Source organism: Salvelinus fontinalis, chromosome 12 (assembly GCF_029448725.1).
Source record: "Salvelinus fontinalis isolate EN_2023a chromosome 12, ASM2944872v1, whole genome shotgun sequence".
Lineage (NCBI taxonomy): Eukaryota > Metazoa > Chordata > Actinopteri > Salmoniformes > Salmonidae > Salvelinus > Salvelinus fontinalis.
Genome location: NC_074676.1, coordinates 46,692,750 through 46,717,887, shown reverse-complemented (window position 1 = coordinate 46,717,887; position 25,138 = coordinate 46,692,750). Strand labels below are relative to the sequence as shown.

At 44.6% G+C, this 25,138-nt stretch overlaps 1 protein-coding gene across 1 annotated transcript in view; it reads left to right on the top strand.

The window, feature by feature from the left end:
* Positions 1–12,019, top strand: part of LOC129866568 (uncharacterized) — a 45,191-nt gene extending 33,172 nt beyond the window's left edge. The window contains exon 2 of the mRNA XM_055939320.1: positions 11,135–12,019. Coding sequence (XP_055795295.1) covers positions 11,135–12,019 — 885 coding nt within the window. The remainder of the gene's footprint in view (positions 1–11,134) is intronic.
* Positions 12,020–25,138: the final 13,119 nt, after the last annotated feature.

The window sequence follows — 25,138 nt, the reverse complement described above, 5'->3', positions numbered from 1 at the left end:
GTCACATCAAACAGTCTGTACTACAGAGTGGTCACATCAAACAGTCTGTACTACAGAGTGCCCTACAGTCACATCAAACAGTCTGTACTACAGAGTGGTCACATCAAACAGTCTGTACTATAGAGTGCCCTACAGTCACATCATACAGTCTGTACTACAGAGTGCCCTACAGTCACATCAAACAGTCTGTACTACAGAGTGCCCTACATTCACATCAAACAGTCAGAGAGTGAACCGTGGCCTTTGAGATTGGTGGAGCGAGATCATGGTGTAATCCCAGTCGCTGCTGTTCGCACCGACCAGACCCTCCACTTGCAGCGTGTTCACTTCCCAGTGGAGGCCAGCCACGAAGAGCCTACCTGGAAATTAAGTGAAGTCAGATTGGGAGCCTGGCTAGAGGGGGGGGGGGGGGGGGGGGGGGGTATGGAACAAATTATAGGGCCTTTTAATGGTTACAGATCCAGAAGATATTCTAAGACTCTTAATGACCTGATGAGGTTGGATCAAACAGTCCTCGCTAAGCAGACAAGCATCACAAGCTGACCAGGTCTGGTCTTGTTCTCTGTCTTTCCCATGTATACACACACACACACACGTGCACACACACACATATGTACGTGCATAGACACACAAACACACACACACACACCCACACACACATGTATGTGCAAACACAAACACACGCACACACATATGTACGTGCATACACACAGACACACACACACACACACCCACACACACATGCATGTGCATACACAAACACACACACACATATGTACGTGCATACACACACACACACACACATAGGCACGTGCATACATACACTAATGTACACATGTACACATATACACCTACACACATAAATATACACAGACACACATACAGTACACTTTAGATCAGCCACAGTTCATTTCAAATGATTCCTCATTCACACTGTGTTGGATACATGGAGAAAATCGGTGTGAATCAGCACTAATCTTCCTATAATTCTAGGTTCCCCACCAACAGTCTGTTGTTATTGACGTTCTCTAGGGGATAAGTGGCTCAACGTGCCGTCTTAAGGGGTTGGTCTCTGAGGTCACATCCTCACATGAATTAAAGGCTTATATTTCCCCACTTCCACTTAGATGCATTGATCTCGCTTAGCCTGAAGCAAGCTTATACAAAAGCATTACCCAATTTAAAAGGCAAAGAGATTGTCTGGAAGAACCTCTGCTGCACGTGTGCTGGCTGATATGACCTAAGCTGCAGAAGAAAGTCAACGAGACGGGAACAATAGTGAAATGTATTTATATTTTTGAATGATCAACTTAATTATGGAAATTATGTTGAACTGGACACATTCCGGCAAGACTGTTATTGTTAGTGTTGACTTGGCTAATTTATGTCATCCAATATAATCCTTTACGTCTCTTCAGATTGTCTCACTGTTGCTTGAGAGAGACAGTAATTTGTCTGAATTTCTTTGTAGTGACCTTGTCTACTGCAGCTGCACACAGCTGCGTCTACTTCCAGTTCAGAGATCTACAAGTCCTTTTGAGATAATTGTTTGTCAATGGTCTCACTTCATTTTAGCAATTAGCCACATTGTAGCTAACGTTTAGGCTGTTGTTTAGGCTAATGATATTACTCATTAAAAACCCTTATAGGAATACGGAGCTTGTACTTTCTGAAACTCCAACTTCTTTGCAAAAGCAGCTGTTTTTTTGTCGGTACATGATTGTGACTATTCTCAGCCAGCCAACTAACCTGTAAAGTTACACTGGATTTATGCTCTCCTTTCAAAACGGAAACCAAACAGAATTGCACAAGAACATATGCATAGCCAAACAGCCTGTTTGAGGAGACTGTTCTGTAATCTTTTCATTGCTATGAACAGCCTCTGGGAATGAAAGGGGGGAGGGAAGCCAAATCTTGAGGATTAGGAACCAAAAAAACTTTTAAAAACTCCCATTTCCTTTTGGGACTCTATGGAAGCAGGGAGCTAAAGACAAAATCACTTAAACAACAGGATTAGGTACCTGGACCCGTATCCACAAAGCGTCTCTGAGAAGTAGAACTGAAAAAGGATCCGTTTATCCTTTTAGATCAAAATGAATATGAACTTGTGGACCAGATTCTAGATCAACACCGATACTCTGAGACACTTATTTTAATACGGACCCCTGAGGTGTTCTGAACATGATCCCGCTGCTCTTTGGGGCGTAGGTAGACTGTTCAGGTAAGTTAAACTGTTTATTGTTCGCGCAGCTCTTTGATGTTTATTCCAACCAGAAGCCATGGATTAAAGGCAATATCCACACTGAGCTAAAGGAGCGGGACACTAATCCTGACGCGTATAAGAAATGCCGCTACGCCCTCTGACGAACCATCAAACAGGCAAAAGCATCAATAAAGGACTAAGATAGAATCTTACTACACTGACTCTGATCCTCGTCAGATGTGGCAGGGCTTGTAAACTATCACAGATTACAAAGGGAAACCCAACTGTCAGCTGTCCAGTGACACGAGCCTACCAGATGAGGTAAATACCTTCTATGCACGCTATGCAAGGCAAGCAACACTGATCCATGCATGAGAGCACAAGCTGTTCTGGACGACTGTGTGATCCCGCTCTCCATAGCCGATGTGAGTAAGACCTTTAAACAGGTTAACACTCACAAGGCCGCAGGGCCAGACGGATTACCATAGCCGCGTACTCAGAGCATGCACCGACCAGCTGTCGAGTGTCTTCACAGACATTTCAACCTCTCCCTCACCCAGTCTGTAATGCCTACATGTTTCAAGCAGAGTACATCAGTCACTATGCCCAATAACACCAAGGTAACCTATCTAAGTGACTATCTAAGCTCCCTAGCACTCACATCTGGCCAGGTGCTGGTTGGCTGAGATCAAGGTGAATACAGTTACGGACCAGAGGTGTAAAGTACTTAAGTAAAAAATACTTTAAAGTACTACTTAAGTCATTTTTTGGGGTATCTGTACTTTAATGTTCTATTTATACTCAATTGTCATACTTCAGTAAAAATAAAGATACCTTAATAGAAAAAGACAATTTCCATGTTTTTATTTATCACAAATTCCATGTTTTTATTTATTTAGGGATTGCAGGGGCACACTCCAACACTCAGACATCATTTACAAATTACGCATTTAGTGAGTCCACCAGATCAGATGCAGTTTAATAATGGCACTGGAGGAGAGGGCTTTGTTTTACGGTCTCCCTACCAACTGTGCTATTTAAAAATGAAAAAAAGCATTGTTTGTAACTGATTTTGTACATAATGTTGTTGCTAATGTCTCTTATATTATTCATAGCTGTCTATTTATCACCACAAACCGATGCTGGCACTAAGACCACACTCAACGAGCTGTATAAGGCCATAAGCAAACAAGAAAGTGCTCATCCTAGTGGCCGGGGACTTTAATGCAGGGAAACTTAAATCTGTTTTACCTCATTTCTACTAGCATGTCACATATGCAACCAGAGGAAAAAAAACTCTAGACTACCTTTACACCAAACCTCTCCCTCGCCCTCCTTTTGGCAAATCTGACCATAATTCTACCCTCCTGAATCCTGCTTATAAGCAAAAACTAAAGCAGGAAGTACCAATGACTCACTCAATACGGAACTGGTCAGATGACCCGGATGCTATGCTATGTTCCAGGAGTGATCCAATGACATTGACGAGTATACCACCTTAGTCACCGGCTTCATCAATAAGTGCATCGACAACATCGTCCCCACAGTGACCATACGTACATTTCCCAACCAGAAGCCATGGATTACAGGCAACATCCGCACCGAGCTAAGGGCTAGAGCTGCCGCTTTCAAGGAGCGTGACACTAATCCGGATGTTTATGAGAAATCCCGCTATGCCCATTGAGGCAAGCAACACTGAAGCATGCATGAGAGCACCAGCTGTTCCGGACGACTGTGTGATCTCGCGCTCCGTGGCCAATGTAAGCAAAACCATTACACAGGTCAACATTCACAAAGCCGCTGGGCCAGACGGATTACATGGATGTGTACTCAAAGCATGCGCGGACCAACTGGCAGGTATCTTCACTAACATTTTCAACCTCTCCCTGTCCGAATCTGTAATACCTACATGTTTAAAACAGACCACCATTGTCCCTGTGCCCAAGAAAGCGAAGGTAACCTCCCTAAATGATTACCTCCCCGTAGCACTCATGTTGGTAGCCATGAAGTGCTTTGAAAAACACCATCATGCCAGAAACCCTAGACCCACTCCAATTCGCATACCACCCCAACAGATCCACAGATGACGCAATCTCAATCGCACTCCACACTGCCTTTTCCCACCTGGACAAAAGGAACACCTATGTGAGAATGCGGTTCATTGACTACAGCTCAGCGTTCAACACCATAGTGCCCACAAAGCTCATCACTAAGCTAAGGACCCTAGGACTAAACACCTCCCTCTGCAACTTGATCCTGGATTTCCTGACATGCCGCCCCAAAGTAGTAAGGGTAGGCAACAACACATCTGCCACGCTGATTCTCAACACTGGGGCCCCTCAGGGGTGCGTACTTAGTCCCCTCCTGTACTCCCTGACTCCAACACCAACACATTTGCTGATAACACAACAATGATGAGACAGCCTATAGGGAGGAGATCAGAGACCTGGCAGTGCAAGGACAACAACCTCTCTTTCATTGTGAGCAAGACAAAAGAGCTGATCATGGACTATAGGAAAAGGAGGGACGAACAGGCCTCCATTAACATCGACGGGACTGAAGTGGAGCGGGTCGACAGTTTCAAGTTCCTTGGTGTCCACATCACCAACATACTATCATGGTCCAAACACACCAGACAGTGGGTTGGCATGGGTCCCCAGATCCTCAAAAAGTTCTACAGCTGCACCATTGAGAGCATCTTGACCAGTTGCATCACCGCCTGGTATGTTAACTGCTCAGCATCTGACCATAAGGCGCTACAGAGAGTAGTGCGCACGGCCCAGTACATCACTGGGGCCAAGCTTCCTGACATCCAGGACCTCCATACTAGGCGGTGTCAGAGGAAGACCCCAAAAAATTGTCACCGACTTTAGTCAACCAGGTCATAGACTGTTCTCTCTGCTACTGCATGGCAAGCGATACCAGAGCGCCAAGTCCAGGACCAAAAGGCTCCTTAACAGCTTCTACCCCCAAGCCATAAGACTGCTGAACAACTAATCAAATGGCCACCCTGACTATTTACATTGACGCCCCCCCCCCCCCCCCCCCCCCCCTCTTTATTTTTGACACTGCTGCTACTCGCTGTTTATTATCTATCTATCTCACTTTACAAATTACCTCGACTAACCTGTAGGTTCCAATCATAAGAATATAAAAACACAACCAATATATTGCTATCAGGTGGTAAATCACAAGCTGGCCTGCTACATTGTTTGCTGCCTCCATTCGGGATGCACTGTTTCAGATTCAATGACTCAATATTCGGGACAGAAATTGACTAATTTAACTAAGACTGGGAATGTCAATACAATGAAACTAGCAAGAGCAATGATCACAAATCCGTCATAAGATGGCTAAAAGGCTAGTGCATATATTTATGTAGCAAGCTAAAAACAGAGCCTCACGTTAGCTAGCTAGCTAGCTAGGAGGATGTCATGTCATGCCATTAGAGGAGTGGGTAAGTGAATTACTTTTTCCCACATATCGTTTTTTGGGGGCTACACACAGCTAGAGATGCAGGTATCATTTGGTTAGCGAGCAAGAACTTGAACGACTGTTATCCAGTTAGCATATCTATTGCGTTCGCAAATTAAGAACAACTGATGAATTTACAAAACGCTCAACACCCGCTGAATATGACCGGTGTCAATAAACAAAGACAAAAAAAAGGAATAGCTAGTCAAGAACGCTCTAGATAACATGTAACCAGCCTAACCAGCTCTGCTACAGCGAGTAAAATGGTCAGAGTGAGGTGTTCTCTTCATTGTGATTGGAAATAGCTAGCTAGCCTGCTAGCCAACTTTAGCCAGTTAGCTTGGGTGCTTGATTGGGACAAGCATGCATTGGCAGGCAAGCTGCAGAAGGACGAGGAGGCTACAATATGAACACAGAAATACCGGACATTTTGAACTCTTATGATGGTGGTGATCTGACAAAAATTGCGATCATGGTCTTGAATTGGACTTACATTTTTCTGGTTTTCGGTCTTGACTCAATCTCTGGACCCCTTGTCTTCCTCCCGGTCTCAGTCTTGACTCGGTCTCACCCCCGACTCATCTCCGGTCTTGATATTGACTTGGACTTGATTTGCTCTGGTCTTTGGTCTTGAATTGGTCTCGCTTTAGGTGGCCTCGAACACAACACTGGTGTCAAAATACAATAGTTATTACACAGTTAGACAGGCCTCACGGACATTCAGAGGTTGTAATCATCTGTCATAATCAAATCAAATCAAAAGTTGGGATTTAGAGTAAATGATCAAAAACACAGAAATGCATTGGTGTGGGTTGTAGACTCCGTCTCATGCTACCACTAGAGTGAGATCACCGCCAGCATTCAAAAGTGACCTTAAACATCAGCCAGGAAGCATAGGAACTGAGAAGTTGTCTGTGGTCACCACCTGCAGAATCACTCCTTTTTTGGGGGTGTCTTGCTAATTGCCTATAATTTCCACCTTTTGTCTATTCCATTTGCACAACAGCATGTGAAATTTATTGTCAATCAGTGTTGCTTCCTAATTGGACAGTTTGATTTCACAGAAGTGTGATTGACTTGGAGTTACATTGTGTTGTTCAAGTGTTCCCTTTATTTTTTTGAGCAGTGTATATATACAGTTGAAGTCGGAAGTTCACATACACCTTAGCCAAATACATTTAAACTACATTTTTCACAATTCCTGACATTTAATCCTAATAAGAATTCCTTGTCTTAAGTTAGTTAGAATCACCACTTTATTTTAAGAATGTGAAATGTCAGAATAATAGTAGAGAGAATGATTTGTTTCAGCTTTTATTTATTTCATCACATTCCCAGTGGGTTAGAAGTTTACATAGACTAAGTTAGTATTTGGTAGCATTGCCTTTAAATTGTTTAACTTGGGTCAAACGTTTTGGGTATCATTCCACAAGCTTCCCACAATAAGTTGGGTGAATTTTGGCCCATTCCTCCTGACAGAGCTGGTGTAACTGAGTCAGGTTTGTAGGCCTCCTTGCTCGCACATGCTTTTTCAGTTCTGCCCACAAATTTTCTATGAGGTTGAGGTCAAGGCTTTGTGATGCCACTCCAATACCTTGACTTTGTTGTCCTTAAGCCATTTTGCCACAACTTTGGAAGTATGCTTGGGGTCATTGTCCATTTGGAAGACCCATTTGCGACCGAGCTTTAACTTCCTGACTGATGTCTTGAGATGTTGCTTCAATATAGCCACATAAATTTCTTTCCTCATGATGCCATCAATTTTGTGAAGTGCACCACAACATGATGCTGCCACCCCCGTGCTTCACGGATGGGATGGTGTTCTTCGGCTTGCAACCCTCCCCCTTTTTCCTCCAAACATAACGATGGTCATTATGGCCAAACAGTTCTATTTTTGTTTCATCAGACCAGAGGAAATTTCTCCAAAAAGTACGATCTTTGTCCCCATGTGCAGTTGCAAACCGTAGTCTGGCTTTTTTATGGTGGTTTTGGAGCAGTGGCTTGTTCCTTGTTGAGCAGCCTTTCAGGTTATGTCGATATAGGACTCGTTTTACTGTTGATATAGATACTTTTGTACCTGTTTCCTCCAGCATCTTCACAAGGTCCTTTGCTGTTGTTCTGGGATTGATTTGCACTTTTCGCACCAAAATACGATCATCTCTAGGAGACAGAGCGTGTTTCCTTCCTGAGCGGTATGACGACTGCGTGGTCCCATGGTGTTTATACTTGCGTACTATTGTTTGTACAGATGAATGTGGTACCTTCAGGCGTTTGGAAATTGCTCCCAAGGATGAACCAATTATTTTTCTAAGGTCTTGGCTGATTTCTTTTGATTTTCCCATGATGTCAAGCAAAGAGGCACTGAGTTTGAAGGTAGGCCTTGAAATACATCCACAGGTACACCTCCAACTGACCCAAATGATGTCAATTAGCCTATCAGAAGCTTCTAAAGCTATGACATCATTTTCTGGAATTTTCCAAGCTGTTCAAAGGCACAGTCAACTTAGTGTATGTAAACTTCTGACCAACTGCAATTGTGATACAGTGAATTATAAGTGAAATAATCTGTCCATAAACAATTGTTGGAAAAATTACTGGTGTCCGCACAAAGTAGATTTCCCAACCGACTTGCCAAAACTAAAGATTGTTAACAAGAAATGTGTGGAGTGGTTGAAAAACGAGTTTTGATGACTCCAACCTAATGGTATGTAAACTTACGACTTCAACTGTATATAATATATATATATTGTCTATTGTCTATATAATATATATCTTACTATATTTAGTCTTTGGACATATGTACACATTTCATGAATCAAGTCATGTGAATAGAGTGCCTTTGGAAAGTATTCAGACCCTTTGGCTTTTTCCACATTTTGTTACGTTACAGCTTTATTCTAAAATGGATTCAATAAAACAATTTCCTCAGCAATCTACACACGATAGCCCATAATGACAAAGCCAAAACAGTTTTTTAGAAATGTATGAAAAACAAAAAACAGATTTACCTTATTGACATAAGTATTCAGACCCTTTGCTCTGAGACTCGAAATTGAGCTCGGTTGCATCCTTTTTCCATTGATCATCCTTGAGATGTTTCTACAATTTGATTTGAGTCCACCTGTGGTAAATTCAATTAATTGGACATGATTTGGAAAGGCACACACCTGTCTATATAAGGTCCCACAGTTGACAGTGCATATCAGAGCAAAAACCAAGCCATGAGGTTGAAGTGATTGTCCATAGAGCTCCAAGACTGGATTGTGATACCAAACAGTTCTGCAGCATTGAAAGTCCCCAAGAACAGAGTGGCCTCCATTATTCTTAAATGGAAGAAGTTTGGAACCACCAAGATTCTTCCTAGAGCTGGCCACCTGGCCAAACTGATCAATTAGGGGAGAAGAGCCTTGGTCAGGGAGGTGATATATGGTCACTCTGACAGAGCTCAAGAGTTCCTTTGTGGAGATGGTAGAACCTTCCAGAAGGACAACCATCTCTGCAGCACTTCAGCAATTATGCCTTTATGGTAGTGGCCAGGCGGAAGCCACTCTTCAGTAAAAGGCACATGACAGCCTACTTGGAGTTTGCCAAAAGGCACCTAAAGGACTCACAGACCTTGAGAAACAAGATTCTCTGGTCTGATGAAACCAAGATTGAACTCTTTCGCCTGAATGCCAAGCGTCATGTCTGGAGGAAACCTGGCACCATCCTTACGGTGAAGCATGGTGGTGGCAGCATCACGTCTGGAGGAAACCTGGCACCATCCCTACGGTGAAGCATGGTGGGGCAGCATCATGCTGTGGGGATGTTTTTCAGCGGCAGGGACTGGGAGACTAGTCAGGATCGAGGGAAAGATGAACGGCGCAAAGTACAGAGAGATCCTTGATGAAAACCTGCTCCAGAGCACTCAGGACCTCAGACTGGGACAAAGGTTCACCTTCCAACAGGACAACGAGTCCTAAGCACACAGCCAATGTAACGGATGTGAAATGGCTAGCTAGTTAGCGGGTAGGCGCTAGTAGCGTTTCAATCAGTTACGTCACTTGCTCTGAAACCTACTAGTAGTGTTGCCCCATGCTCTGCAAGGGCCGTGGCTTTTGTGGAGCGATGGGTAACGATGCTTCGTGGGTGACTGTTGTTGATGTGTGCAGAGGGTCCCTGGTTCGCGCCCGAGGTCGGGGCGAGGGGACGGTTTAAAGTTATACTGTTACACCAAGACAATGCAGGAGTGGCTTCAGAACAAGTCTCTGAATGTCCTTGAGTGGCCCAGACAGAGTCCGGACTTGAACATGTTCGAACATCTCTGGAGAGACCTGAAAATAGCTGTGCAGCAACGCTCCCCATCCAACCTGACAGAGCTTGAGAGGATCTGCAGAGAAGAATGGGAGAAACTCCCCAAATAGAGGTGTGCCAAGCTTGTAGCATCATACCCAAGAAGACTTGAGGCTGTAATCGCTGACAAATGTGCTTCAACAAAGTACTGAGTAAAGGGTCTGAACACTTATGTGAATGTGATATTTAAGTTTTGTATTTTTAAGAAATTAGCAAACAAATCTAAAAAAAACATTTTTTATTTGTCATTATGGGGTATTGTGTGTAGATTGATGAGGGGGAAAAAATGTTTAATACATTTTAGAATAAGGCTGTCAGCTAACAAAATGTGGAAAAGGTCAAGGGGTCTGAATACTTTCCGAAGGCACTGTACATGTTTAAATGATCAGATCTTTAAAAAAATCGATATATATAGATTGTCCGGACCAATATACAGTATATGCAGTTTGAACAAATCCAATATAAGAGAGAGTTTTCTATCGTTCTCAGATCATAAACAAGTTCAGATCTTTATCATTTTTGGTATATAGATTGTCTGGATACACTGAATGTACAAAACAGTATGAACACTTTCCATGACATAGACCAGGTGAATCCAGATGAAAGCTATGATCCCTTATTGATGTCACTTGTTATAATCCACTTCAATCAGTGTAGATAAAGGTGAGGAGACAGGTTTTAAAGAAGGATTTTTAAGCCTTGAAATAATTGAGACATGGATTGTGTATGTGTGCCATTCAGCAGAATGGCACACAAACACAATTTTTAAGTGCCTTTGAACAGGGTATGGTAGTAGGTGCCAGTCGCACCGGTTTGTGTCAAGAACTGCAATGCTGCTGGGGTTGTCATGCTCAATAGTTTTTGGTGTGTATCAAGAATGATCCACTACCCAAAAGACATCCAGCCATCCTGACACAACTGTGGGAAGCATTGGAATAAACATGGGCCAGCATCCCTGTGCAATTCTTTCGACACACGTTGTAGAGTCCCTGCCCCGATGAAATGAAGCTATTCTGACGACAAAAGCAGGTTGCAACTCAATATTAGGAAAGTGTTCTTAATGTTTTGTACACTCAGGGTATGTTCAATATCTAAAGAAATTCACACTCTCTCCCACACGTACAGACCCCTAAACCACACGTACAGACCCCTAAACCACACGTACAGACCCCTAAACCACACGTACAGACCCCTAAACCACACGTACAGACCCCTAAACCACACGTACAGACCCCTAAACCACACGTACAGACCTCTAAACCACACGTACAGACCCCTAAACCACACGTACAGACCCCTAAACCACACGTACAGACCCCTAAACCACACGTACAGACCCCTAAACCACACGTACAGACCCCTAAACCACACGTACAGACCCCTAAACCACACGTACAGACCCCTAAACCACACGTACAGACCCCTAAACCACACGTACAGACCCCTAAACCACACGTACAGACCCCTAAACCACACGTACAGACCCCTAAACCACACGTACAGACCCCTAAACCACACGTACAGACCCCTAAACCACACGTACAGACCCCTAAACTACACGTACAGACCCCTAAACCACACGTACAGACCCCTAAACCACACGTACAGACCCCTAAACCACACGTACAGACCCCTAAACCACACGTACAGACCCCTAAACCACACGTACAGACCCCTAAACCACACGTACAGACCCCTAAACCACACGTACAGACCCCTAAACCACACGTACAGACCCCTAAACCACACGTACAGACCCCTAAACCACACGTACAGACCCCTAAACCACACGTACAGACCCCTAAACCACACGTACAGACCCCTAAACCACACGTACAGACCCCTAAACCACACGTACAGACCCCTAAACCACACGTACAGACCCCTAAACTACACGTACAGACCCCTAAACCACACGTACAGACCCCTAAACTACACGTACAGACCCCTAAACCACACGTACAGACCCCTAAACTACACGTACAGACCCCTAAACTACATGCAGTATGAGCAAATTCAATGGAGACTGAAGAGTGAGTCATTTCACAGCGTTTTCTCTCTTTCTCAGATTTTAAATATTAATAATTGTCTGGACCAATATATATATAAAAACAATATATTAAGAAATCCACACACACGCACACCCAGCCATTTTACACCACCGCCAGCTACTGCGCCCATAATTCTGTTTGTGAAAATAGCTAAATTATTTCTGACACACCCCGAACCTATAACGCCAGCGCTAAGATTTACCATTGTGTTAGGTTTGGTAAAAATACAGCCCCCCCCAATAAAATAAAAAGCTGCTGAACCAATCACAGACCAGCCTGTCGTGGCCAAGGAGGATGATGTCATTCTCCAAGCAAATTTCAATCATTTTTGGAAATAGTTTGTTGGGGTTTTACGGAGAGGTCTAATTTATGCTCTGGCCACAACTACAAGTAAAGAACAACATTATTTGGGTATGAGAAAACAGAATATGAGCTTTAAAAAAAAGTTATTTTCACTAGACAATTACTTCAAGAAAATCACTGCAGTTTTAGAATGAGGTGTATATGTGCAGCATGTGGCAAACGTTGTAGTATGCAGATGTGTACTAGGCTTAGTGCTGAAACCTCACCCATTGTGGTCATTGATTATCTCTGGAGAGGCCTTCTTCAGGGTCTGAATGTTGACAGAAATCGCTTTCCTCAGCCTGAAATGACTTTCGCTCCCCGGTCCTCCTCTGTCGTACCCTAATTGCCTGAGAAGTGCAGAGTCAGTAACAAAACAAACCGAACCTTCAAGAGGAGGAGATTTTTAAAAAAACACCCCAGAGGAAAACATTACTGGGCTTTACACCAATCCTGGACCACAGCTCTTTAGGCTAATCATTATAAGCATGCACTTTTTGCTCATAATCATTTTGAATCTCAGGGAACAAAAAGCCTTGCTAGCACAGAGCAAGGAGGTCTTGTTGTGATATATTTAGTGGGAAAGGACCCCTACTAGATTGTTCCTCTATCTTTTAATCTGACTCAGGATCTACTCTGAACTTTCTATGCTTCAGAGCACCAGCCACTGGGTTCCCTATTGACGACAATAAAGAAACCGAACGAGGAGAGGATATGGAAGTAATTACTGTTCCCCATCTTACCGTCAGGGAGCTTTGAAGGGTGTTATCAACAACAGAGTGAGGGTCAGCAGGTTGCAGATATTATCCCTTCTAGAACTTTACCGACTGTCTTGGCCATGTTGTATGTCTGCATCACTCTCCTTGACACATAACCATAGATTTATAGCCTATAGTGCTGAGCGATTAACCATTTTTTTTTTTTTTTTTTTTTTTTTACAATTGTATTATTATCAAACAACTAATTGTCCAAAGTCGGTTAAATTACTTGAATTCCATTTTTTTGGTGAGCTCAACACGCCGTTTCTCTAGAGAGAAATCACAGCAAGCACAAGAGACATAAAATCAATAATAAATTGGGGGACACTGTAGGGAGTTATAGTTTTCAATAGGTGAAAATTTAACCCAGTTCAGTGCAGAAAACATGGCAATTAACTACAATGTGCCTATTCTTCCGGGCCCAGCACACATGAGAGCGGAATGTACACAACACAGTGACAAGAGGGATAGAGACAGTTTGTAAGGTAGCTCTACCCGATTGATAGTGAAAGTATGCCTTATCTACAGTACCAGGACACACTGACTCATTCAAGGGTTTTTCTTTATTTTGACTATTTTCTACATTGTAGAATAATAGTGAAGACATCAAAACTATGAAATAACACATATGGAATCATGTAGTAACCAAAAAAGTGTCAAACAAATGTAAATATATTTTAGATTTTAGATTCTTCAAAGTAGCCACCCTTTGCCTTTATGACAGCTTTGAACACTCTTGGCATTCTCTTAACCAGCTTTATGAGGTAGTCACCTACTTTGAAGAATCTAAAATTTTAAATATATTTTGATTTATTCAACACTTTTTTTGGTTACTACATGATTCCATTTATGTTATAGTTTTGATGTCTTCACTGTTATTCTACAATATAGAAAATAGTAAAAAATAAAGAAAAACCCTTGAATGAGTAGGTTTGCCCAAACGTTTGACTGGTACTGGACTTTGAAGAACTACTAATATAGGGATTTTGTCAGACAGCTCCGCAGCATTGGCAGCTGTGGCAACCCTTTTCGCTAGCCACGGGTAGCTTGGCTCGTTGGATAACACAACTGTAACATTAGATGGTTGTGTGTCTGTCTGGCTGCTACTGTCTGAGCAGAGATGAGAGGATGACTTTAAGAAATGAAATAATAAAGTCATATACCCATCTGAAATACTTCATTTAAGTAAAGTAATGTGAATAAATGATGGTAAAAAATGAATGATGGTAATGTCCCTACCATCATGGGGCTCTCATTAAGTGCTTTATTCTGTGTCCTTAGAGACAACGGAACATTTTTAATATTTTGGCAATTGAATGTTCTCACTATTTGGCTTTGGAATTTTTATTAAAAAGCTCTAAAATCATTCCGTGGTCATATTGCATGTGTAACGGATGTGAAATGGCTAGCTAGTTAGCGGTGGTCGCTAACTAGCTAGGGCCGCGGCTTTTGTGGAGCGATGGGTAACGATGCTTCGTGGGTGACTGTTGTTGATGTGTGCAGAGGGTCCCTGGTTCGCGCCCGGGTCGGGGCGAGGGGACGCCATAAAGTTATACTGTTACACATGTAATGCGTTAATGAATTGAATGTAATTCGTTTTTTTCAAAACCAAAATCTAAAACCGAACCGACCTCAAGAAACACTAATCGCTAAGCACTAATAGCCTAGTCTACACAATGAAGACAGCCCTTCTCTCAAAATAATGCCTAAAAATAATTTGTTTTATGTGACCCAGATATAATCTGAAAGCTGCGTAAAATACATTTATATGTCCATCGTTCTTGGAGATGCTTTTAACACCTCAGAATTAATTCATTTGGCATCCAAAAGGTATTTTTTTATCAACATATTTAAACTAATGCTCACAATTATAAGACTGTTACTGACGATGTCGAATGCTTGAATGCAAAATATTAAGTTTCTTTCAGAAAATGTACACCTTGGATTGGACATGATTGGATAGGATTGGATAGGATTGGATAGGATTGGATAGGATTGGATAGGATTGGATAGGATTGGATAGGATTGGATAGGATTGGATATGATTGGATATGATCAAGAAAGTGGAGCGAATAGCATTCTGAAAACCCGAAAGTTTATGTTCAAAGAACTCACCCTGAATGAAAAGGAGCACTAAGTATGCTAAGCATTATCAGATATGCATCAGCATATGTACAGACCTTCCCTACACTGGCAGAGAACCAACAAAAGAGAGATCGTGTGTGACTATCTATTCTAAACAGTGTCATAGTAGTAATAACCCAGGTATCTGTTGTTTCTCTGTTACAAAAATAAGCTATACTGCTCGAATAAACTCTGAGATCTAATCTGTAAGGCTATCGTATTACTCAGAAGATATACGTGTATTGCCATCAAATTTTTAAACATCGTTCCATCAATTTAACAACATAGATTAATGACATAATTACAACCTATATGGACAACACCCCATTCAGAGATTTTTTTTTTTAAATGGTAAAGGAAAATTAAGTAATACAGTTCACTCGATGATGAAAGTTGTAAACTGAAAGGTTGACTAGGACATTATCTCACCGCCCAAAACACTGCCAACCGCAGTTAATTATCCGTGTCCTCATTTTTTTTCAGATAATGATCAGGAGAGTCTTCTTTAAGACCCACTTGACCTCCCGCAGGTTGAAAACAAAGTAACCATGTAACCATGCCAACACCAGTTTGATTCCTTGAAAAGTGATTCTCATGTCCTGAGTAGACATCCTTGCATTGGTAGAATGAGTAAAGAATAACATTACTGGAAGTGAGAGGATTTTTAATTAATGCTGGACAATGCATTCATCAGCAATTAAATCCTTTCACGGTTTCCATGACAATGTGGAGGGGAAGTTTTAAGAATGCGGAAAATGACAGTAGTAGACACCTTTCGTCATAAGGCCAGTATAATGCTGTCATGGACATGACAAAACATGTCATTACAGCTGATGTCAACGTATTACTGACTTACAACGCCATGATGAACCTCTGTTTAGCTGCGTTAGTTGCCTAGCAAGACAAGCTCACATAATGGTTTGCTGCATGACTGCGTACATCGGTCGTCGTCAGCTGTCATAACTGTTTATTACATTACTGCTTTAAGACACAGAAGTAGAATTATCCCAATTCTTACCAAGTACCATTCATGTCGGAAATAGAGAACACTCTACTCAAATTCCGCTCGAAATTCCAAAAGGAATTCACAGTATGCATTATGGAAAACGCGCAGACCGTTGGACTATGACTATTTAAACATGAATATTTGCTGGATGACGTTGACAATCATTCCAATTGGTTTTCTAACCAATTTCAGAACATGTCAAGCGTGTTTATTCTGTGTGGGTGGCTTTATTGGAAAACACCTGTTGAAAAATGCCAGCACTAAAATAACTAAAACATATATTTGCTTCTCCTCCGCCGAGATGTTTCATTACATCCAGATTACTTTGTCCATTCTCTTGTCTGAATTAGAAATAAGAACAGCGAGTTGACAGGTTAACTAATACAAACAGATCATTTTTTGGAACACCACTAAATAATCCTACCGCACTAAATGGTCCTACCCCACTAAATATTCCTACCCCACTAAATACCCCACTAAATATTCCTACCCCACTAAATATTCCTACCCCACTAAATATTCCTACCCCACTAAATATTCCTACCCCACTAAATGGTCCTACCCCACTAAATATTCCTACCCCACTAAATACCCCACTAAATATTCCTACCCCACTAAATACCCCACTAAATATTCCTACCCCACTTAATATTCCTACCCCACTAAATATTCCTACCCCACTTAATATTCCTACCCCACTTAATATTCCTACCCCACCAAATATTCCTACCCCACTAAATAATCCTACCCCACTAAATATTCCTACCCCACTAAATATTCCTACCCCAGTAAATACCCCACTAAATATTCCTACCCCACAAAAATATTCATACCCCACTAAATACCCCACTAAATATTCCTACCCCACTAAATATTCCTACCCCACTAAATACCCCACTAAATACCCCTACCCCACTAAATATTCCTACCCCACTAAATGCCCCACTAAATATTCCTACCCAACTAAATGGTCCTACCCCACTAAATGTTCCTACCCCACTAAATGTTCCTACCCAACTAAATACCCCACTAAATATTCCTACCCCACTAAATATTCCTACCCCACTAATACCCCACTAAATATTCCTACCCCACTAAATATTCCTACCCCACTAAATACCCCACTAAATATTCCTACCCCACTAAATATCCCACTAAATAATCCTACCCCACTAAATGGTCCTACCCCACTAAATATTCCTACCCCACTAAATACCCCACTAAATGTTCCTACCCCACTAAATATTCCTACCCCACTTAAAATATTCCTACCCCACTAAATACCCCACTAAATATTCCTACCCCACTAAATATTCCTACCCCACTAAATATTCCTACCCCACTAAATATTCCTACCCCACTAAATATTCCTACCCCACTAAATGGTCCTACACCACTAAATATTCCTACCCCACTAAATATTCCTACCCCACTAAATATTCCTACCCCACTAAATATTCCTACCCCACTAAATATTCCTACCCCACTAAATATTCCTACCCCACTAAATATTCCTACCCCACTAAATGGTCCTACACCACTAAATATTCCTACCCCACTAAATATTCCTACCCCACTAAATATTCCTACCCCACTAAATATTCCTACCCCACTAAATATTCCTACCCCACTAAATATTCCTACCCCACTAAATATTCCTACCCCACTAAATATTCCTACTCCGAGAGCCTCGAGTCAGACTTGACGAAGGGAGATGAACATGAATTGTTCATCTGGTACCTGCAATACAATCACTTCTTTCATCTGTTGTGTTCTCTCAATTGTTACATATTCTAAATCAGAGCTGATACTTTGGAACCGGTTTCAATATTATGCTGTGGGCTGTCACTACCGATTAATTCATCAAATACTCTCAAGCTATGTAGAGAGTTTTTAGTGTGCAAGTTTGAACATAGTCCCCTCCCCGAGCCTGCTGAAGCGAAGGAGAAAATAGTTAGCACTTGTTAAATACTTCTACCAGTACTGATGTCCTCATCTGATACCTTTTTCAAAGAAAATGTCTTACTAGTGATACTATGTTGATTTGTGTTGTAACACTTCCAACACCATACTAGATGGATGATTATGAAATATGATTGGGGCCATCCCTTTTGCTGAGACTGGTTGAGACTGGCTGAGACTGGTCAACCACTGTGGTCATTTTTCTCTATTATTGAATGATAAACACTCAACACCAGTATGAGATGAGCTTATAAATCCAACGGAATAAGCTGTGATGGGTTATTTGACCGCAGTCACAAAACACAAGTCAATGAAGATACTTCTCTCTCTTTTACCCAGATCGCTCATGTTGAGTCGCTCGTCAGAGTAAAAATAGCACTTGGATTTCTCCTCCGGTTTGCAGGGAAGGAAGCTGAGGCAGTGTTTCTCTTTAGGGTAAATGCAAAACTTTCGTAATGGGAATAAGGGCAGGGGATTTGTGTCACGGTTCCCTTCCTGTTCGCCTAGGGAAAAGGCAGGCCTTTAGCCCAAGATAAGACTCCAGCCTGGGCTCTCTCAGCCTGCTTTATTGACGTAGCTGAAAACCATCCCCATACTTAATAAAAGAGCTTTCCTGTGCTGTTCCGGCACTGAGCCCTTTCTGCTCTCCTCTTATTAACACATCAACAACAAGAGACAGCAACAAGAGACAGCTAGGACTCTCCCTCTTAACACATCAACAACAAGAGACAGCTAGGACTCTCCCTCTTAACACATCAACAACAAGAGACAGCTAGGACTCTCCCTCTTAACACATCAACAACAAGAGACAGCTAGGACTCTCTCTCTTAACACATCAACAACAAGAGACAGCTAGGATTCTCCCTCTTAACACATCAACAACAAGAGACAGCTAGGACTCTCCCTCTTAACACATCAACAACAAGAGACAGCTAGGACTCTCCCTCTTAACACATCAACAACAAGAGACAGCTAGGACTCTCCCTCTTAACACATCAACAACAAGAGACAGCTAGGACTCTCCCTCTTAACACATCAACAACAAGAGACAGCTAGGACTCTCCCTCTTAACACATCAACAACAAGAGACAGCTAGGACTCTCCCTCTTAACACATCAACAACAAGAGACAGCTAGGACTCTCCCTCTTAACACATCAACAACAAGAGTGCTAGGATCGGAAGGTCCTGGAAAGATTGTTAGTGTGAGTCCTAGCTCGAGGGATCCTGAAAGGTTGTCATTGTGAGTCTTTGAGGCTGTGTCTGTTTAGCATCTTGACTAATGGAATCGACTGATGCAGCGGGCCAAAGGAAGACGACACAGACAAAGAGGACGATGCTTATTTCCGATGACGATACGCCCTTCCAAAACACAGGGAAATACTTAGAGCAACACTCCCCATATGGATTCCATGGTGAATCGGGGGTCCGATTATTTCATGGGTTTACATTTGCGTTGAAATTAACTCGCAAATGAGGCGCAATGGTGAGTCATTGTTAGTCAGCGGATACCGTGAATGGTAACCATAAACACAGTCCCTCTGTTTTGGGCTGAGACACTGTGTTCCTTTATCAATGCTCAACAATGACAATGTAGCATCTCAATTTAGGATACTCCTGCTTAGACACGCATATTGACTTCCTGCCATAAACAAATAGACATATTTCTGGTAACGATTAAAGATATTTATACGAATCAAAATGGCAAGCTAGAAATAATGTTTTTTTCTGCATTCTTTTAAGACAAGTTGCGACCTATGTTTGGGTTTCTGGTTTGCAGCACTCAGCCCTGTTTCTTGAGACCAGGCGGGGGAATTTACCCTAAGATTTGAAGCATCACCATGGTGACCTTTCATTGGTAGAGCCTGGCATGGGGGGCACTAGCCCCTCCTCTGGCTCCGGGCTTGGCGCGTCCTGATTGGAGCACATTACACCAACAGGCAGAACAAATCTTGTCTCCATGTGACCAGGGTTAATAGCAATTCACATTGTTTTAAGAAGGTCATACCAATGATCATTTTGCTATTTGATATCGAATTTTAAGACCCCTTGAAGCATAAAAAACTGTCATGTTTGGCCTTACCGCTATTAGCCTATGCAAATACATTAAATAACAGATTCATTACATGGAACAACAGATATACTCCCCCAAAAATATCAAAAGGAAGTTAGTTTTTTTACATATATTTAACCCCTTATTTTTGGCACCAAACAGTCTCTATATATACTTCCAATCTATCACTCCCCCTTCAGCCTCCAACATGAGGATATCACTCCCCCTTCAGCCTCCAACATGAGGATATCACTTCCCCTCCAGCCTCCAACATGAGGACATCACTCCCCCTTCAGCCTCCAACATGAGGACATCACTTCCCCCTTCAGCCTCCAACATGAGGATATCACTTCCCCTTCAGCCTCCAACATGAGGACATCACTCCCCCTTCAGCCTCCAACATGAGGACATCACTCCCCCTTCAGCCTCCAACATGAGGATATCACTCCCCCTCCAGCCTCCAACATGAGGATATCACTCCCCCTCCAGCCTCCAACATGAGGATATCACTCCCCCTCCAGCCTCCAACATGAGGATATCACTCCCCCTCCAGCCTCCAACATGAGGATATCACTCCCCCTTCAGCCTCCAACATGAGGATATCACTCCCCCTTCAGCCTCCAACATGAGGACATCACTTCCCCTTCAGCCTCCAACATGAGGACATCACTTCCCCCTTCAGCCTCCAACATGAGGATATCACTTCCCCTTCAGCCTCCAACATGAGGATATCACTCCCCCTCCAGCCTCCAGCCTCCAACATGAGGATATCACTCCCCCTCCAGCCTCCAACATGAGGATATCACTCCCCCTCCAGCCTCCAACATGAGGATATCACTCCCCCTCCAGCCTCCAACATGAGGATATCACTCCCCCTCCAGCCTCCAACATGAGGATATCACTCCCCCTCCAGCCTCCAACATGAGGATATCACTCCCCCTCCAGCCTCCAACATGAGGATATCACTCCCCCTCCAGCCTCCAACATGAGGATATCACTCCCCCTCCAGCCTCCAACATGAGGATATCACTCCCCCTCCAGCCTCCAACATGAGGACATCACTCCCCCTCCAGCCTCCGACATGAGGATATCACTCCCCCTCCAGCCTCCAACATGAGGATATCACTCCCCCTCCAGCCTCCAACATGAGGATATCACTCCCCCTCCAGCCTCCAACATGAGGACATCACTCCCCCTGCAGCCTCCGACATGAGGATATCACTCCCCCTCCAGCCTCCAACATGAGGATATCACTCCCCCTCCAGCCTCCAACATGAGGATATCACTCCCCCTCCAGCCTCCAACATGAGGATATCACTCCCCCTCCAGCCTCCAACATGAGGATATCACTCCCCCTCCAGCCTCCAACATGAGGATATCACTCCCCCTCCAGCCTCCAACATGAGGATATCACTCCCCCTCCAGCCTCCAACATGAGGATTTCACTCCCCCTCCAGCCTCCAACATGAGGATATCACTCCCCCTCCAGCCTCCAACATGAGGACATCACTTCCCCCTTCAGCCTCCAACATGAGGACATCACTCCCCCTTCAGCCTCCAAAATGAGGACATCACTTCCCCTTCAGCCTCCAACATGAGGACATCACTTCCCCCTTCAGCCTCCAACATGAGGATATCACTTCCCCTTCAGCCTCCAACATGAGGATATCACTCCCCCTCCAGCCTCCAACATGAGGATATCACTCCCCCTCCAGCCTCCAACATGAGGATATCACTCCCCCTTCAGCCTCCAACATGAGGATATCACTCCCCCTCCAGCCTCCAGCCTCCAACATGAGGATATCACTCCCCCTTCAGCCTCCGACATGAGGATATCACTCCCCCTCCAGCCTCCAACATGAGGATATCACTCCCCCTCCAGCCTCCAACATGAGGATATCACTCCCCCTCCAGCCTCCAACATGAGGATATCACTCCCCCTCCAGCCTCCAACATGAGGATATCACTCCCCCTCCAGCCTCCAACATGAGGACATCACTCCCCCTCCAGCCTCCGACATGAGGATATCACTCCCCCTCCAGCCTCCAACATGAGGATATCACTCCCCCTCCAGCCTCCAACATGAGGATATCACTCCCCCTCCAGCCTCCAACATGAGGACATCACTCCCCCTGCAGCCTCCGACATGAGGATATCACTCCCCCTCCAGCCTCCAACATGAGGATATCACTCCCCCTCCAGCCTCCAACATGAGGATATCACTCCCCCTCCAGCCTCCAACATGAGGATATCACTCCCCCTCCAGCCTCCAACATGAGGATATCACTCCCCCTCCAGCCTCCAACATGAGGATATCACTCCCCCTCCAGCCTCCAACATGAGGATATCACTCCCCCTCCAGCCTCCAACATGAGGATTTCACTCCCCCTCCAGCCTCCAACATGAGGATATCACTCCCCCTCCAGCCTCCAACATGAGGACATCACTTCCCCCTTCAGCCTCCAACATGAGGACATCACTCCCCCTTCAGCCTCCAAAATGAGGACATCACTTCCCCTTCAGCCTCCAACATGAGGACATCACTTCCCCCTTCAGCCTCCAACATGAGGATATCACTTCCCCTTCAGCCTCCAACATGAGGATATCACTCCCCCTCCAGCCTCCAACATGAGGATATCACTCCCCCTCCAGCCTCCAACATGAGGATATCACTCCCCCTTCAGCCTCCAACATGAGGATATCACTCCCCCTCCAGCCTCCAGCCTCCAACATGAGGATATCACTCCCCCTTCAGCCTCCGACATGAGGATATCACTCCCCCTCCAGCCTCCAACATGAGGATATCACTCCCCCTCCGGCCTCCAACATGAGGATATCACTCCCCCTCCAGCCTCCAACATGAGGATATCACTCCCCCTTCAGCCTCCAACATGAGGATATCACTCCCCCTTCAGCCTCCAACATGAGGATATCACTCCCCCTCCAGCCTCCAACATGAGGATATCACTCCCCCTTCAGCCTCCAACATGAGGATATCACTCCCCCTCCAGCCTCCAACATGAGGATATCACTCCCCCTCCAGCCTCCAACATGAGGATATCACTCCCCCTTCAGCCTCCAACATGAGGATATCACTCCCCCTCCAGCCTCCAGCCTCCAACATGAGGATATCACTCCCCCTTCAGCCTCCAACATGAGGATATCACTCCCCCTCCAGCCTCCAACATGAGGATATCACTCCCCCTCCAGCCTCCAACATGAGGATATCACTCCCCCTCCAGCCTCCAACATGAGGATATCACTCCCCCTTCAGCCTCCAACATGAGGATATCACTCCCCCTTCAGCCTCCAACATGAGGACATCACTTCCCCTTCAGCCTCCAACATGAGGACATCACTTCCCCCTTCAGCCTCCAACATGAGGATATCACTTCCCCTTCAGCCTCCAACATGAGGATATCACTCCCCCTCCAGCCTCCAGCCTCCAACATGAGGATATCACTCCCCCTCCAGCCTCCAACATGAGGATATCACTCCCCCTCCAGCCTCCAACATGAGGATATCACTCCCCCTCCAGCCTCCAACATGAGGATATCACTCCCCCTCCAGCCTCCAACATGAGGATATCACTCCCCCTCCAGCCTCCAACATGAGGATATCACTCCCCCTCCAGCCTCCAACATGAGGATATCACTCCCCCTCCAGCCTCCAACATGAGGATATCACTCCCCCTCCAGCCTCCAACATGAGGATATCACTCCCCCTCCAGCCTCCAACATGAGGACATCACTCCCCCTCCAGCCTCCGACATGAGGATATCACTCCCCCTCCAGCCTCCAACATGAGGATATCACTCCCCCTCCAGCCTCCAACATGAGGATATCACTCCCCCTCCAGCCTCCAACATGAGGACATCACTCCCCCTCCAGCCTCCGACATGAGGATATCACTCCCCCTCCAGCCTCCAACATGAGGATATCACTCCCCCTCCAGCCTCCAACATGAGGATATCACTCCCCCTCCAGCCTCCAACATGAGGATTTCACTCCCCCTCCAGCCTCCAACATGAGGATATCACTCCCCCTCCAGCCTCCAACATGAGGATATCACTCCCCCTCCAGCCTCCAACATGAGGATATCACTCCCCCTCCAGCCTCCAACATGAGGATTTCACTCCCCCTCCAGCCTCCAACATGAGGATATCACTCCCCCTCCAGCCTCCAACATGAGGACATCACTTCCCCCTTCAGCCTCCAACATGAGGACATCACTCCCCCTTCAGCCTCCAAAATGAGGACATCACTTCCCCTTCAGCCTCCAACATGAGGACATCACTTCCCCCTTCAGCCTCCAACATGAGGATATCACTTCCCCTTCAGCCTCCAACATGAGGATATCACTCCCCCTCCAGCCTCCAACATGAGGATATCACTCCCCCTCCAGCCTCCAACATGAGGATATCACTCCCCCTTCAGCCTCCAACATGAGGATATCACTCCCCCTCCAGCCTCCAGCCTCCAACATGAGGATATCACTCCCCCTTCAGCCTCCGACATGAGGATATCACTCCCCCTCCAGCCTCCAACATGAGGATATCACTCCCCCTCCGGCCTCCAACATGAGGATATCACTCCCCCTCCAGCCTCCAACATGAGGATATCACTCCCCCTTCAGCCTCCAACATGAGGATATCACTCCCCCTTCAGCCTCCAACATGAGGATATCACTCCCCCTCCAGCCTCCAACATGAGGATATCACTCCCCCTTCAGCCTCCAACATGAGGATATCACTCCCCCTCCAGCCTCCAACATGAGGATATCACTCCCCCTCCAGCCTCCAACATGAGGATATCACTCCCCCTTCAGCCTCCAAC